Source organism: Branchiostoma floridae, chromosome 15 (genome assembly GCF_000003815.2).
Source record: "Branchiostoma floridae strain S238N-H82 chromosome 15, Bfl_VNyyK, whole genome shotgun sequence".
NCBI classification, from domain to species: domain Eukaryota; kingdom Metazoa; phylum Chordata; class Leptocardii; order Amphioxiformes; family Branchiostomatidae; genus Branchiostoma; species Branchiostoma floridae.
Window position 1 is genome coordinate 1,644,775 of NC_049993.1, and position 15,000 is coordinate 1,659,774.

A 15,000-nucleotide genomic window follows, 5' to 3' on the forward strand; every position below is an offset into this window, starting at 1 on the left:
GCTCGGTGTGTCTCACATAGATGATTCGGGGCGAATTTTCATAAAATTTCGTGCGTTTTTGCATAGTGATTCGTGCGAATTTCATAATATTCGTGCGTTTTCGCATAGTGATTCGTGTGTATCACATAATATTCGTACGAATTTCATAGGGTTCGTGCAAATGCTTAGGCACCCCTGGATACCATTGTTCCTGCATACGAAGTCAGAACAAATTTCTCTTGAATGGCAACTGTGTCCTGATTTTGCCCAAATATGGTGGTTTCGTCTGGAGAACTGAGTTGTGACCTCCTTTTCCACTGACAGTATTCCTCCAACATTACGTCCCTAAGGATACTGACTAGTCTGTCCTTGATGCTGTTCTCTTTATCCAGGTTTTGAATCCTTCTGTTCAGTTCAAACATCAGCTCCTTCATGTTCAGTCTGGGGAGGACTGCTATGGTCACCTCTTGCGAGAGGCCACAGATGAACTCCTGGTGTTGTATGGACATGCTGGAGGTACACATAGATATTAATGAAATATTAAATACGCGATAAGAAATACATATTTGCCTCAAAGATCTAAAGTCAAACATCTCGTCGGAATAGACAATGCTGAACATCGTCTAAAAAGTTCAGATTGGATATAACATGTGCCTAAATTGATTTAATTGAAATATAATAACTGATATAATAGTATGTAAACAAAATCAACTCTGGAATAGTACTGATCTAACAGTATGAATCTTAAATCCGAAAATGAGGAAGTTATTCTCAGAAAAGGTTTGCATAAAGTGATTTACACGAAGATCAAAACTGCGTGATCTGTTGTTCCGTATTTGGATGCCCCCCTCCCCACATCAGCGATCATCAGCTCATAAACAGACTTCATTTATTCGATCTACTTCAAAAAGTACTGAATATTGAAGTCTAGCTTAGCTTGATAAGCTTCAATTTCTTACCTGGTTTATAGTCACACCGTATGAGGGAAGACGGATAGAAGGATTTCTTCCCTGACACAGTGCACAGGGAGGTCGTTGATCGGGCGTATAGAAGGCCAGAATGGGTCGTAGGTCGTATTTTGCACCGCGTCTAAAACCGGTCGTGTATAGGTCGTAAAATTTGGACGCTGTTTTGATGGGTCGTAAATCAGACGTATTTAAGTCGGAAAATCGGACTTTTAAGACCTATTTACGACCATATTTCGGAGTTACGACTTAAAACCGCCTAATTTACGACTAAAAAGTCCAAATACGGTCGTTTCCTTTGTACGACTTCAAAACGACTACCGTTGTCTTGGCAATAAGTAAACGTTGCCAAGACTACAAAAACAAAAATGGCTGACTACACTCGGCCGCGCCATGTCAACTCTGGTGGGTGACGGGATACCGACGCGTGGTGATGGTTACCGTGGTGATGGTTACCGTGGCCACCGAATGATTGACAGCTAAGGAGACCACGTGCATCGGGCTCAACTCCAGTGAGTGACGGGGTGCCGACACACTTTCACCATGGTGACAGTCTCCGTGGCTACCGGAATGATTGACGTGTAAGGGCACCGTGTAAGGGCACCAGGTGCTTCTTGGTCCGCGACTCCGCGCTTCGGTTCTTTTTCCAAGCAAAGTAGTCCAAAGAAAAAATAAAACGTAAATCACTTGGTATGTTTTCTCCTTTGGTGAGGGCTCCAGATTTTTAGCCCACTACTACTTTATTTCGTATATTATGCTATACGTCGACGATTTTATACATTTATAACATTTTATATCTTTCAGGAAAGCCCGTTCATAGGAGTTGTTTTGGTGGCGCAGTGATGGTCTGAGGAAGAGTCAGGTCGGCCCCGAAGCGTAAACAAAACTCCAAACCTTAGATTGCGTTCCAAAACCCTAGATTGCGTCAGGGTCAACAAATCTTCTCAAAAGAATTCTTCTTGAGAATCACAATAGAATACAACTAAAAGAAGCCTTGAGAGAAACCAACGACCTTTGTCTAAAAGGCATTTTACCTAGTTTATTCAAGGAGATTTATCCTTGATCAAAGGACGAGGACGGATATCGGGGTTTATGTCAACTCCTGTGAGTGACGCACTTCACCGTGGTGACGGTTTCCTTGGCTACCGAAATGATTGACATTTGAGGACACCGCATGTGCATGTACAGATATGTTCGGAATAAAATCGGACAAGAAGTGTCATAAAATAACAACCGAGATACATACATGATAAACATGGTAACATACAAATCTTTTGAGCAATAATAAGCATGTCCTGTTATCGCAAAGCAAGGTCGAAACACATACTCACATTATGATGACATAGATAAATCGCAATCAGTATCATTTTCGACATACATATCACCAATGCATACATCAACAACATCACGATACATGTATGACAACCAATAACATGTTATAACACCAATGCATTCATAACAGAACATAATACCAACACAAGTAACTATAACATCACAGAGCCAGATTCGAACCTGCGCCTGATTCGCAAGCAATGCTTCATAATGCACCGCGCTTCAGACTGAGCTAACTATCGCACGATGACAACAACGCCTTCTTTACCAATTATTGAACGAACGGTGCAATGATAATAATGTCTTCAGTAAAGCTGCCTTCGCGGTCTCTACTTAGAATTTTTAAAAACCTTTGGTCACAATATAGCATTAACATTTACACATCCTGTCCTCTTTGTACAATCTCGTAGTAGCATGTCTTCAGAAACTTTTAATTTCAACGACATAAGTCAGGTGGCCCCGTGGCGCAGCGGTATAAGCGTTAGATTATGTTTGGAGATGGGCATGCGATCCCGGGATCGAACCCAGAGGTGGAAGAATGGCATTTTTTTTAAAACGCTGAATTGGTGTTTTTACTGGCAATACGAACAATGGTTCGAAGTACCAGGGAACTTTTTGTATGTGTTTTTTTTTACTTTAATTGATTTGTCTGAACTCGTGGACAAATTTTCTTATATCAAAATAAGAGAATAAGAAACGAAAATTGAAGATTTCTTCAACGGGAGTTCTTACAATAGGGAATAATTTCTTAATTTTCTTAATGTAAGAAATTATTTCTCAGATAGATTTTGGCTCTTTGTTTTAATTCAAGTTTAAATTTCTTGTTTTTCTGCCTAACAAGATTATTTTTCACGTAATGTTTAAGGAAATATTAGAATTTTTCTCTTCCCTTTCTTACATTACTGCTGCTAATTTATTGGCAACAGAAATCGTAAAAAACATTATAATTCTCATATCTGCAGTTGATTTTTCATTTTTGGAGCATACCCTGAAGTTTTCTGGAAATATCCCGTTTCCATGGTTCAGCAAATACAATCATAATTACGTCATATTACGCCATGGCGTGCCATAATAGCGTCACATTTCTTTATCTGTATAGATATTTAGAGTCAATTCCACATTACCGAAACGGTGTTTCTTGCCTTTAGTTAAAAAAAATTGGAAACCTTTATGACAATCTAACTGTGACAAGTAACAGTTTAGAATTATTCCTAACATCCTTGTGATGTTCTAAAATAATTTACAGTATGCATACATGTTAGAGTCCATTCCAAGTCACCGTGTGGATATTTGTTGCCATTCTTTAGAATTAATTTTAGAGCTTTGTAATTATATGTCTAGGACATTTGATACTTCAGAAATATTTCAAATATCTTTCAACTTTATAAATATCACCCTGGTTCTGTAAAACTTTCTGGAAATATTCATGATGTGGAATTGGATACTTCTAATTAAGGGTTCGCTCACTCGGTGGTTTTATTCGTTGGTTATAGCAAAGAACCAGACGTTATGACACCATTATATATACACCTGGGGATGGGTCATTAACGTTCTCATCATATAGCCTATCCGAAATTGCAAACTCCTGCATGGCGCATAGATACCTGGCTTTGGTACTATACGTTTGAATTATTGTCGAATTTCAGAAAATTCGTATTTGTTCTTTGGTGATACATTTGTAAGAAGATTACAGATTGCATTTTGAAACCAAAATTTCAACAGAAAATATTCGAAACGTTGCAGTCTTGGCATGTCAAACCCTTTCAAACTTTTACTGTACTGTATTCATGATCATTCCTCCCTACGGGGTCTGATCTTTCCTCTCTACTCAGTGATATTCTGATAGGTTACTTTCCTGCCTATCGCTCCTTCTGATTGGTTTATATGTGTCAAACAGACTCAACACCGGTTTTGATTTTGGCTGGCCGGAATCTATGTGTTACGGCGTCATAACCAACATGGAATGGGGCCTTCTGATTGGTCCGCGGCGCCTGGCTATATGATAATGGTTTTTCAATAATGATAACAGCATTCTACCATTGTTTACCATTTTTGTAACATTTTATAAAAGGATCAGTGGGCTGGGAAGATGACAATTTACACATCCTTGCAAGATATGGTTGTGTGTCATGCAACAATGGCTCACCACAAAGGACCCACCAGTGCCCAGCTGTGAAATCTAAAAATATACAGAGGCAACAATAGGGCTTACTTTTATGGGGGCAATAAACTCATACTATCATTTTGCAAAAATTACAAAATTTCGAAATATTTGTAAATGTAAAATAATCACACAGAAGTTTGACAATTATTCTAAATAAAGATATTTTTGTAGAGTTACTTCTAATGTTTATAAAATATTTAAAGGAATTAAAAAAGATTAATATTTTCGTAGTCTAATGCATTTTTAAAGATTTCATTATTGTGTGTTAGATATTCTTTTATTCAAAATGATTCAAAATTATAACAAAAATAAAACTTAAAAACCCTAACTATATCTTGGAATGGACTCTGGAAACATTTCTAACCTCAAATACATTATTTGAGTTTCTAAGCTGTTCCAACATAGATTCATCATTTCTGATCACATGTTCTCACATTGAAACAATATTGTGTAACTGGGTCCGTGAGCTGCATGGGAAGAGGGCCATTCATAAATCCCAGCCAAGTGCAGGAAATTTTGAGTGTCTCAAAGCTTCTTACAAAGAGCCACCATTATCTACTAATTTTAAGAGAAAATCTACAAATAAAATACCCAAACAAAAAACCCAGCTTAGCAGCTCGGTTTATGGGGCAATAAAAGTTTGTATTGAGGGAAAATTACGCAAACTGTCGGAACCAAAACACATAAATGTTTGAAAATTATTCTAAGTAAAGAGATAATTATACCATTACTTTCCTAATTTTTTTCAACAAATATAAACAGGTTCAAACGTGTTCAAACTTCCATATTTTAATGGAAAAATTCAGAACTTATGTGACTGAAATATTCTTTTACTCAAAGTAATTCAAACTTATTAAAAGTCTCATTTAAAATCCCTCTCGGTGACTTGGAATGGACTCCAAGTCGTTTAAGAGTGACAGGATTTAGAGGGGGCTGGCCTCAACATCCCCCCCCCCCCCCCCCATGTAAGAAAAAATATTCCAGATGTACGAACATCTATGTTAGAAGTAAGAAAGCCTTTCTAGGCAATAAGAACGATCGCTCTTGATGTAAAGAAAAATATTCTTGATGTGAAAACATTTATCTTAGAAGTAAAAAAAAAAACCTAGGCACTAAGAAATTTTGTTCTTGATATACGAAAAATATTATTGGTTTAGGAGCATTAATCATACAAGCAAAAAGCATTTCTAGGCAATAAGAATTATGTTCTTAAAGTAAAAAATATTATTGATGTAAGAAAATAAAGAGTATATTTCAAGAAAACAAATCTTACTTCTCAAACGAAGAAAAATTTTCTTATCTTTGTTAGTGAAAAAAGTTTTCTCAAAGATTTTCACACCCAAGAATTTTCTTGAACTTTCAGCAAAATCTTGTGTTTTTTCTTATAATGCAAGAAAAAAGATTCTAGAATTTCTTGCTTTTTTATAACCGGATTCAACTCTTCAGAAACACAAGAAGCTTTTTCTTCCCTTTCTTGACGTCATCTATGTTATCTTAAGATTTGTATTCTTCAAAGTTCTCTTTTTTGTCTATAAATATCTATAGAAGGATCGAGATTTTTTTTCTTTGTAATGTTTAAGATGTAACCAGGAATTGGTTTCTACTTTTTCTTAACTAATACTGGTAGGACACAAGAAGAAAATCAAGCTACACATGTACGTATATTAAGACAAGGATGACGTTACGACTGGCATAACATTTTTTGGACAATGTTTTCATTAAAACTACAATGAAAATATTTCTTAACGGCATGTGGGGTCTGTGATGTGGCAAGAATAAATTTCTTGAAAGTCTTAATTTTTCTAGCAAGACGTGCAAAAAATTGGTCCATTGTCACATAATCTTTTCTCACTCCTGATTGGTGGATTGAATGCCAGTAGAGCAGCTGCTTGCAGAACAGGCAGCTGTGGCCGATGAGCTGATGAGGCTGGTCAGTTCTGGATGTATTTGTATCAATTAAAGACAGTCGAGACTGTTTCAAAAAAGTCAAAACTGAAACAAGGGAACATGTACCAGAATGTAAAAGGAGATCATGGCCTGAACCTGTAGCAGAAACCAAGTTTGGCACAGAAAGGAGTGAAACGACGCAGGAAACTAGTTATGAAAGAGGTATACATAAGTGCCCCCCTCCCCTGAAGGGATGCATGACAAACAGTTAAACGAATGTTAAATCCAAAAAAGGGCCCTGGATGGTTACACCATGAAAGACAACAAGTAAATAGTAAGTATAAATGATATGTGTGGACTCTTTGCGTTAAACTTAAAGCCACATTTTCTACTTACAAATGACCAAATTAGCTACTAGTATTTGCACATGACCTAAAGGTCATTGGAAGATTACACTGTTTCTCTCACTGCAGGGTGGTCCCTTGCAACATGTACATATTTCCGGTAAATATCTAAGTTTAAGGTTAAAAACAATTGGATACAATATTTGTAAAAAATTGTGTCTTAAATTAGAACCTCTTTTTAGTAAATGGGTTTGGTCATCATTGTAATGTATTAATTACCATAGTGAACTCAAACATTGTTGAAAGATATATAACTGTATTTTTACTTTGTGACTGGAGGGTAACCTCCGTTGACAAAGTATTGTAAATGGTTTTTGTGTTGAATGCTCGCATTTATATCTCTATGTTCCGTTTGCTGCATTCGTATGTGGTTTGGCATGTTCATAGTCTGTTGTGAAATAATGCACGCTCTTTTTTTTCGCGGTAGCTGTTGTTATAATCGGTGTAACTATTTCATAAATCACCCCTATATTTTCGGTATTGTAGAACAGGCAATGTGTTTTTAGCATTAGGTAATCAGCTTATCTCCAAGCAGATAGGGAGGGTTATGAGTTGTCTAACATATGTTACATGATGTAATGGAACAGTTGTTCGTCGTTTTATGTGTGATGTAACGACAACAGCTGACGTCGTTTACCAACGTCTTTGGGCATCCCTTTGATATGATGTACGTTTGGCGACATTGTCTGTTATCTATTGTGTGTGCTGTTGTTTCGTGCTGCCCCTTGTGTTGTGCTTGTAGGTACATGAATTTTTGGCGACGCCTCATGGGCGAGCCTAATAGTATAGTGAGTGACTGTTTGAATTCCAAAAACTGTACAGGAATGTCATGAATGCAAACGTCCACGCGTGCGTAGTTGCATCATGCCGGACTGAAACATTACCTCCACGGGTAAGCTTTCCAGTCGCAGGGCACATACCGGTATAGGCCTATACCTGTGCACCGCAGTGTTTTCTGTATTCGAAATTGAGACAAGCCTAGGACTTCAGACGTACCGGAGATAAATAAATAATAAATAAATAATAAATAAATAATAAATAATAAATAATAAATAAATAATAAATAAATAATAAATAAATAATAAATAAATAATAAATAAATAATAAATAAATAACAAATAAATAATAAATAAATAATAAATAAATAACAAATAAATAATAAATAAATAATAAATAAATGATAAATAAATAATAAATGGATAATAAATAAATAATTAAATAATTAATAAATAAATAATTAAATAATTAATAAATAAATGATAAATAATAAGTAAATAATAAATAGATAATAAATAGATAATAAATAAATAATAAATAAATAATAAATAAATAATAAATGAACAATAGATGAATAATAAATGGATAATAAATAAATAATAAATAAATAATAAATAAATAATACATAATAAAAAAATAATAATTAGTAAATAAATAATACATAATGAATAATAAATAAATAAGTAATGAATTAATAAATACATAGATAATAAATAAATAAATGATAAATAAATAAACAAATGATAAATAATAAATAAATAATAAGTAGATCATAGATGAATAAGAAATAAATGATAAATAGATAATAAAAAAATAATAGATAAATAAATACTCTCTGAACATTAATCGTCAGGCTTATGAAATACGACTATGAAAATCCATTAACTTAATAACAATCTTTTTTACTTATAAACAATAAAACCGTCGCCATGGCAATAATTTTAATTGCCACACTTTTTTGTTATATATTTGGCATCATTATGTCCGTTAACTCTTTGGCAGTCATACGTGGATTCTATTTGGAGTCCAGGAAAAGGTTGCCGAGAAAAAATGTGATACGGTGCAATAGTCAGTTTAATGCCGGGCCGGAATGGGCCAAAAGTAAAGCCGCCGGGAAGTTTGTGTGAAACGGCGATCCTGAGCTCGTCTCGACAGGTCCGGCCCGTGTCGGCAGGTCGCCGGTAGCAAGGGCCCGACCCGACGTTCCGGGCTGAGCGGTCAACGGACGGACGGGACGGCGCCGTGCAGGTCCCTGACCCGTCGACTGCACGGCGGTATGCGCCAAGGCACCGTCACGGGAGCGCCTGAAGAGACTGCGCTCGTCCGATGTTCCTGTACATGTATTAAGTATGGGAGAAGCCTTTCGAGGTCCCTCTCGGGGCGAGGAAGGGACTGAACCGTTAACGAATGTTGAATCTAAGGTCCAGGGCCCACCAGCTACACGGCGATATGCGGCAATGCCCGGTCCCGGGACGTTCGGATTTCTCTAGGGTGTCTGACCAAGGTGTGACTCGCTCAGCCTACCATAAGAGAGAGTGGTCGCTTTTTGACCAGGTCCGCCTTCCTCCGCCCATAACGGGCGTTTGCAGGGGGCTAGCGAGACCGGGTTTGGTCGGCACGGTCCGTGGGGGTGCCGGGAAGATTCCCGCACGGAGAGAATGTGGGCTTGTCCGGTGACTTTAGCGGGTCCTTCGGGCATAACGTGGTGGTTACCGGGCGGAGGCAGTGCCGCCGGCGGGCGGTGCGAGCCCCTGGTCCCGCCGGAAACCGGTCGCGGTGGAGACCGCCCCGGGCCAGTTAGGGGCTGAGGGGCTAAGGGCCGGCGCCTTGCGGGTCCCTGACCCGTCGGCTGCACGGCGGTATGCGCCAAGGCACCGTCACGGGAGCGCCTGAAGAGACTGCGCTCGTCCGATGTTTCTGTACATGTATTAAGTATGGGAGAAGCCTTTCGAGGTCCCTCTCGGGGCGAGGAAGGGACTGAACCGTTAACGAATGTTGAATCTAAGGTCCAGGGCCCACCAGCTACACGGCGATATGCGGCAATGCCCGGTCCCGGGACGTTCGGATTTCTCTAGGGTGTCTGACCAAGGTGTGACTCGCTCAGCCTACCATAAGAGAGAGTGGTCGTTTTTTGACTAGGTCCGCCTTGCTCCGTCCATACCGGGCGTTTGCAAGGGGCTAGCGAGACCGGGTTTGGTCGACACGGTCCGTGGTGGTGCCGGGAAGATTCCCGCACGGAGAAAAGGTGGGCTTGTCCGGTGACTTTAGCGGGTCCTTCGGGCATAACGTGGTGGTTACCGGGCGGAGGCAGTGCCGCCGGCGGGCGGTGCGAGCCCCTGGTCCCGCCGGAAACCGGTCGCGGTGGAGACCGCCCCGGGCCAGTTAGGGGCTGAGGGGCTAAGGGCCGGTGCCTTGCGGGTCCCTGACCCGTCGGCTGCACGGCGGTATGCGCCAAGGCACCGTCACGGGAGCGCCTGAAGAGACTGCGCTCGTCCGATGTTTCTGTACATGTATTAAGTATGGGAGAAGCCTTTCGAGGTCCCTCTCGGGGCGAGGAAGGGACTGAACCGTTAACGAATGTTGAATCTAAGGTCCAGGGCCCACCAGCTGCACGGCGATATGCGGCAATGCCCGGTCCCGGGACGTTCGGATTTCTCTAGGGTGTCTGACCAAGGTGTGACTCGCTCAGCCTACCATAAGAGAGAGTGGTCGTTTTTTGACTAGGTTGGCCTTGCTCCGTCCATACCGGGCGTTTGCAAGGGCCTAGCGAGACCTGGTTTGCTCGACACGGTCCGTGGTGGTGCCGGGAAGATTCCCGCACGGAGAAAAGGTGGGCTTGTCCGGTGACTTTAGCGGGTCCTTCGGGCATAACGTGGTGTTCACCGGCCGGCGGTAGTGCCGCCGGCGGGCGGTGTGAGCCCCTGGTCCCGCCCGACTGCGATCGCAGTGTATGAGGCCCCGGGCCGGGCAGGCGTCGGAGAACGATCCTAACGGTGTCGCACAGGTCCCCGAGACCGCGCAGGCGTCCGGGGATTTCGGCGGCAGGCCCCGGTCGGGGTGCAACGGGATGGTTGTGTGTAGGCTTCGGTTGGATTTGTCAATCGGCACCGGGGGCTGGACGGTGACGGCTCGCATTGGCTGGTAGCGTTCGCTTTCCCATCTCACTGGCCTCTTCCTATGTGACAACCAGTGGACCGGGATGGTTGTGTGTGGGCTTCGGTTGGATTTGTCAATCGGCACCGGGGGCTGGACGGTGACGGCTCGCATTGGCTGGTAGCGTTCGCTTTCCCATCTCACTGGACTCTTCCAATGTGAAGACCAGTGGAGCGGGATGGTTGTGTGGGGGCTTCGGTTGGATTTGTCAATCGGCACCGGGGGCTGGACGGTGACGGCTCGCATTGGCTGGTGGCGTTCGCTTTCCCATCTCACTGGACTCTTCCAATGTGAAGACCAGTGGAGCGGGATGGTTGTGTGTGGGCTTCGGTTGGATTTGTCAATCGGCACCGGGGGCTGGACGGTGACGGCTCGCATTGGCTGGTAGCGTTCGCTTTCCCATCTCACTGGCCTCTTCCTATGTGACAACCAGTGGACCGGGATGGTTGTGTGTGGGCTTCGGTTGGATTTGTCAATCGGCACCGGGGGCTGGACGGTGACGGCTCGCATTGGCTGGTAGCGTTCGCTTTCCCATCTCACTGGACTCTTCCAATGTGAAGACCAGTGGAGCGGGATGGTTGTGTGTGGGCTTCGGTTGGATTTGTCAATCGGCACCGGGGGCTGGACGGTGACGGCTCGCATTGGCTGGTGGCGTTCGCTTTCCCATCTCACTGGACTCTTCCAATGTGAAGACCAGTGGACCGGGATGGTTGTGTGTGGGCTTCGGTTGGATTTGTCAATCGGCACCGGGGGCTGGGCGGTGACGGCTCGCATTGGCTGGTGGCGTTCGCTTTCCCATCTCACTGGACTCTTCCAATGTGAAGACCAGTGGAGCGGGATGGTTGTGTGTGGGCTTCGGTTGGATTTGTCAATCGGCACCGGGGGCTGGACGGTGACGGCTCGCATTGGCTGGTAGCGTTCGCTTTCCCATCTCACTGGCCTCTTCCTATGTGACAACCAGTGGACCGGGATGGTTGTGTGTGGGCTTCGGTTGGATTTGTCAATCGGCACCGGGGGCTGGACGGTGACGGCTCGCATTGGCTGGTAGCGTTCGCTTTCCCATCTCACTGGACTCTTCCAATGTGAAGACCAGTGGAGCGGGATGGTTGTGTGTGGGCTTCGGTTGGATTTGTCAATCGGCACCGGGGGCTGGACGGTGACGGCTCGCATTGGCTGGTGGCGTTCGCTTTCCCATCTCACTGGACTCTTCCAATGTGAAGACCAGTGGACCGGGATGGTTGTGTGTGGGCTTCGGTTGGATTTGTCAATCGGCACCGGGGGCTGGACGGTGACGGCTCGCATTGGCTGGTAGCGTTCGCTTTCCCATCTCACTGGACTCTTCCAATGTGAAGACCAGTGGAGCGGGATGGTTGTGTGTGGGCTTCGGTTGGATTTGTCAATCGGCACCGGGGGCTGGACGGTGACGGCTCGCATTGGCTGGTAGCGTTCGCTTTCCCATCTCACTGGACTCTTCCAATGTGAAGACCAGTGGACCGGGATGGTTGTGTGTGGGCTTCGGTTGGATTTGTCACTTGGCTCCGAGGCCCACCCCGTGCCCGTCTCCGGTCAGGGTGGACCGGTATAGGTGTGTGCAGGCTCCGGTTGTATTTGTCACTTGGCTCCGGGGCCCACCCCGTGCCCGTCTCCGGTCGGGGGGTTGGACCGGGATGGGTAAGTGCAGGCTTCGGTTGGATTTGTCACCGGGCGCCGAGGCCCACCCCGTGGTCGTGTTTCGGTGGTTTTTCAAAAAAGTGCTCTACAGGGTGTCTGACCATGTCGTGGGATGCTCAGCCTACCTTGAGAGAGTGGTCGTTTTTTGACTAGCTCGGGAAACGGCGGCGAGCAATCGCACACTCTCTCGCCAGTCGTTATGCTACCCCGCCGACCAGGCTGCCACTCCCCGCGCGGGATGCAGCCAGAGGTCGCAACCGGCTTGGAAGGCGGTCGTTCCTTCGCTCCTGCGGGCGAGGACGGCCGTGCCGAGGGCGTCCGGAACGAGCGCCAGGGCCAGCCTCCGCGGAGGCAGCGCCCGAGTCCCGCCAGTCGGGGCTCAACGGCGACGGCTCGCCCCTTCCGTCTGCGTGCGAGTACGCCTTGCGGACTCGGCTGTTCGAGACCCGGCCGTCCGCCTTCTCGGCGGACGCGTCGGTCGTGAGAGTGCGGGACCGTTCCCTCGCGGGGACGGCTCGGGCGTTGAAGGGAAGCAACGGTCAGGTGTGGCCGGGAGTTCTGCGCTCAGGCTCCCGAGGGTTTGCGGCACCGCTGCGCATTCCCATCTCACGGCAGCGATGGACTTTGGCGGCGGCGGTGCTCGGCGCGCGCGGCCCCGGTCGAGAGCGCACCTCGGTGCTTCTCCCGGCGGCCCGCGAAGCCAGCCCGCCCTGCCGCCAGGGCTTCCTCGCTACCTGGTTGATCCTGCCAGTAGTCATATGCTTGTCTCAAAGATTAAACTGTCTCAGTGAAACTGCGAATGGCTCATTAAATCAGTTATGGTTCCTTTGATCGTCACATCCTACATGGATAACTGTGGTAATTCTAGAGCTAATACATGCGGAAGAAGCGCCGACCTCACGGTCTGGCGTGCATTTATCAGACCAAGACCGACCCGGAGTTCGTTCCGGTACCTTTGGTGACTCTGGATAACCTAGCCGATCGCACGGTCTTCGCACCGGCGACAGATCATTCGAATGTCTGCCCTATCAACTTTCGATGGTAGGTTCTGTGCCTACCATGGTGGCAACGGGTGACGGGGAATCAGGGTTCGGTTCCGGAGAGGGAGCCTGAGAAACGGCTACCACATCCAAGGAAGGCAGCAGGCGCGCAAATTACCCACTCCCGACTCGGGGAGGTAGTGACGAAAAATAACAATACGGGACTCTTTCGAGGCCCCGTAATTGGAATGGGTACACTTTAAATCCTTTAACGAGGATCTATTGGAGGGCAAGTCTGGTGCCAGCAGCCGCGGTAATTCCAGCTCCAATAGCGTATATTAAAGTTGTTGCGGTTAAAAAGCTCGTAGTTGGATCTTGGGGCCGGGCTTGCGGTCCGCCGCGAGGCGTGTCACCGCTCGTCCCGGCCCTCCCTGCCGGATTCTCCTTGGTGCTCTTAACTGAGTGTCTCGGGGTGCCGGAGCGTTTACTTTGAAAAAATTAGAGTGTTCAAAGCAGGCCTGGTGCCTGAATAGTGGTGCATGGAATAATGGAATAGGACCTCGGTTCTATTTCGTTGGTTTTCGGAACGTGAGGTAATGATCAAGAGGGACGGACGGGGGCATTCGTATTGCGGCGGGAGAGGTGAAATTCTTGGATCGCCGCAAGACGAACCACTGCGAAAGCATTTGCCAAGAATGTTTTCATTGATCAAGAACGAAAGTTGTGGGCGCGAAGGCGATCAGATACCGCCCTAGTCACAACCATAAACGATGCCAACCAGCGATCCGTCGGCGTTACTTCGATGACCCGATGGGCAGCTCCCGGGAAACCTGAGTTTTCGGGTTCCGGGGGAAGTATGGTTGCAAAGCTGGAACTTAAAGGAATTGACGGAAGGGCACCACCAGGAGTGGAGCCTGCGGCTTAATTTGACTCAACACGGGGAAACTCACCCGGCCCGGACACAGTAAGGATTGACAGATTGAGAGCTCTTTCTTGATTCTGTGGGTGGTGGTGCATGGCCGTTCTTAGTTGGTGGAGCGATTTGTCTGGCTAATCCCGATAACGAACGAGACTCTGGCATGCTAACTAGTTCGGCGATCCCGTGCGATCGGCCGCAACTTCTTAGAGGGACAGCCGGCAGTAAGCCGGACGAGATGGAGCAATAACAGGTCTGTGATGCCCTTAGATGTCCGGGGCCGCACGCGCGCTACAATGAAGGCATCAGCGAGTTTTTCGCCTTCGCCGAAAGGTGCGGGTAACCTGCTGAACCGCCTTCGTGCTAGGGATCGGGGATTGCAATTATCTCCCATGAACGAGGAATTCCCAGTAGATGCGTGTCATCAGCGCGCGTTGATTACGTCCCTGCCCTTTGTACACACCGCCCGTCGCTACTACCGATTGAATGGTTTAGTGAGGTCAGTCGATCGGCCCCTCTCGGGCCGGCAACGGTCTGGAGGAGCGCCGAGAAGCCGATCAAACTTGACCATTTAGAGGAAGTAAAAGTCGTAACAAGGTTTCCGTAGGTGAACCTGCGGAAGGATCATTACCGAAACGAAGCAGACACTACTCGCGTGTCTACTTGCAAACACTTCGTGGCAAGGAGCGGGCGGTGCCCCTGGCCTCCAGCTCCGACCCTCTCTCTTCCTTACCGCCTCGACAAGGTGGCGCTCCGACGGTGCTCTCGCGTC

At 45.7% G+C, this 15,000-nt stretch overlaps 2 protein-coding genes and 1 non-coding gene across 4 annotated transcripts in view; 1 reads left to right on the forward strand and 2 right to left on the reverse strand.

Moving 5' to 3' along the window:
- The window catches only part of LOC118432060 (zinc finger protein 239-like), a 65,186-nt gene that overhangs the window by 16,838 nt on the left and 33,348 nt on the right, over positions 1-15,000 (reverse strand). The gene's annotated exons all lie outside the window — the stretch shown is intronic.
- The window catches only part of LOC118432058 (zinc finger protein 184-like), a 34,566-nt gene that overhangs the window by 3,754 nt on the left and 15,812 nt on the right, over positions 1-15,000 (reverse strand). Inside the window, exons 2-3 of one of the 2 annotated variants that reach the window (XM_035843566.1) lie at positions 939-993; positions 183-489 (exon numbers count right to left, since the gene is read on the reverse strand). In XM_035843566.1, the coding sequence (XP_035699459.1) occupies positions 183-488 (306 nt within the window). In that variant the 5' untranslated portion in view covers position 489; positions 939-993. Of the gene's footprint in view, positions 1-182; positions 490-938; positions 1,001-15,000 lie in introns of those variants that run through there. The other variant, XM_035843567.1, reaches the window with a different exon arrangement.
- On the forward strand, positions 13,064-14,858 carry LOC118432658. The gene has a single exon (XR_004833113.1). It is a non-coding gene; the product is annotated as a small subunit ribosomal RNA (ribosomal RNA).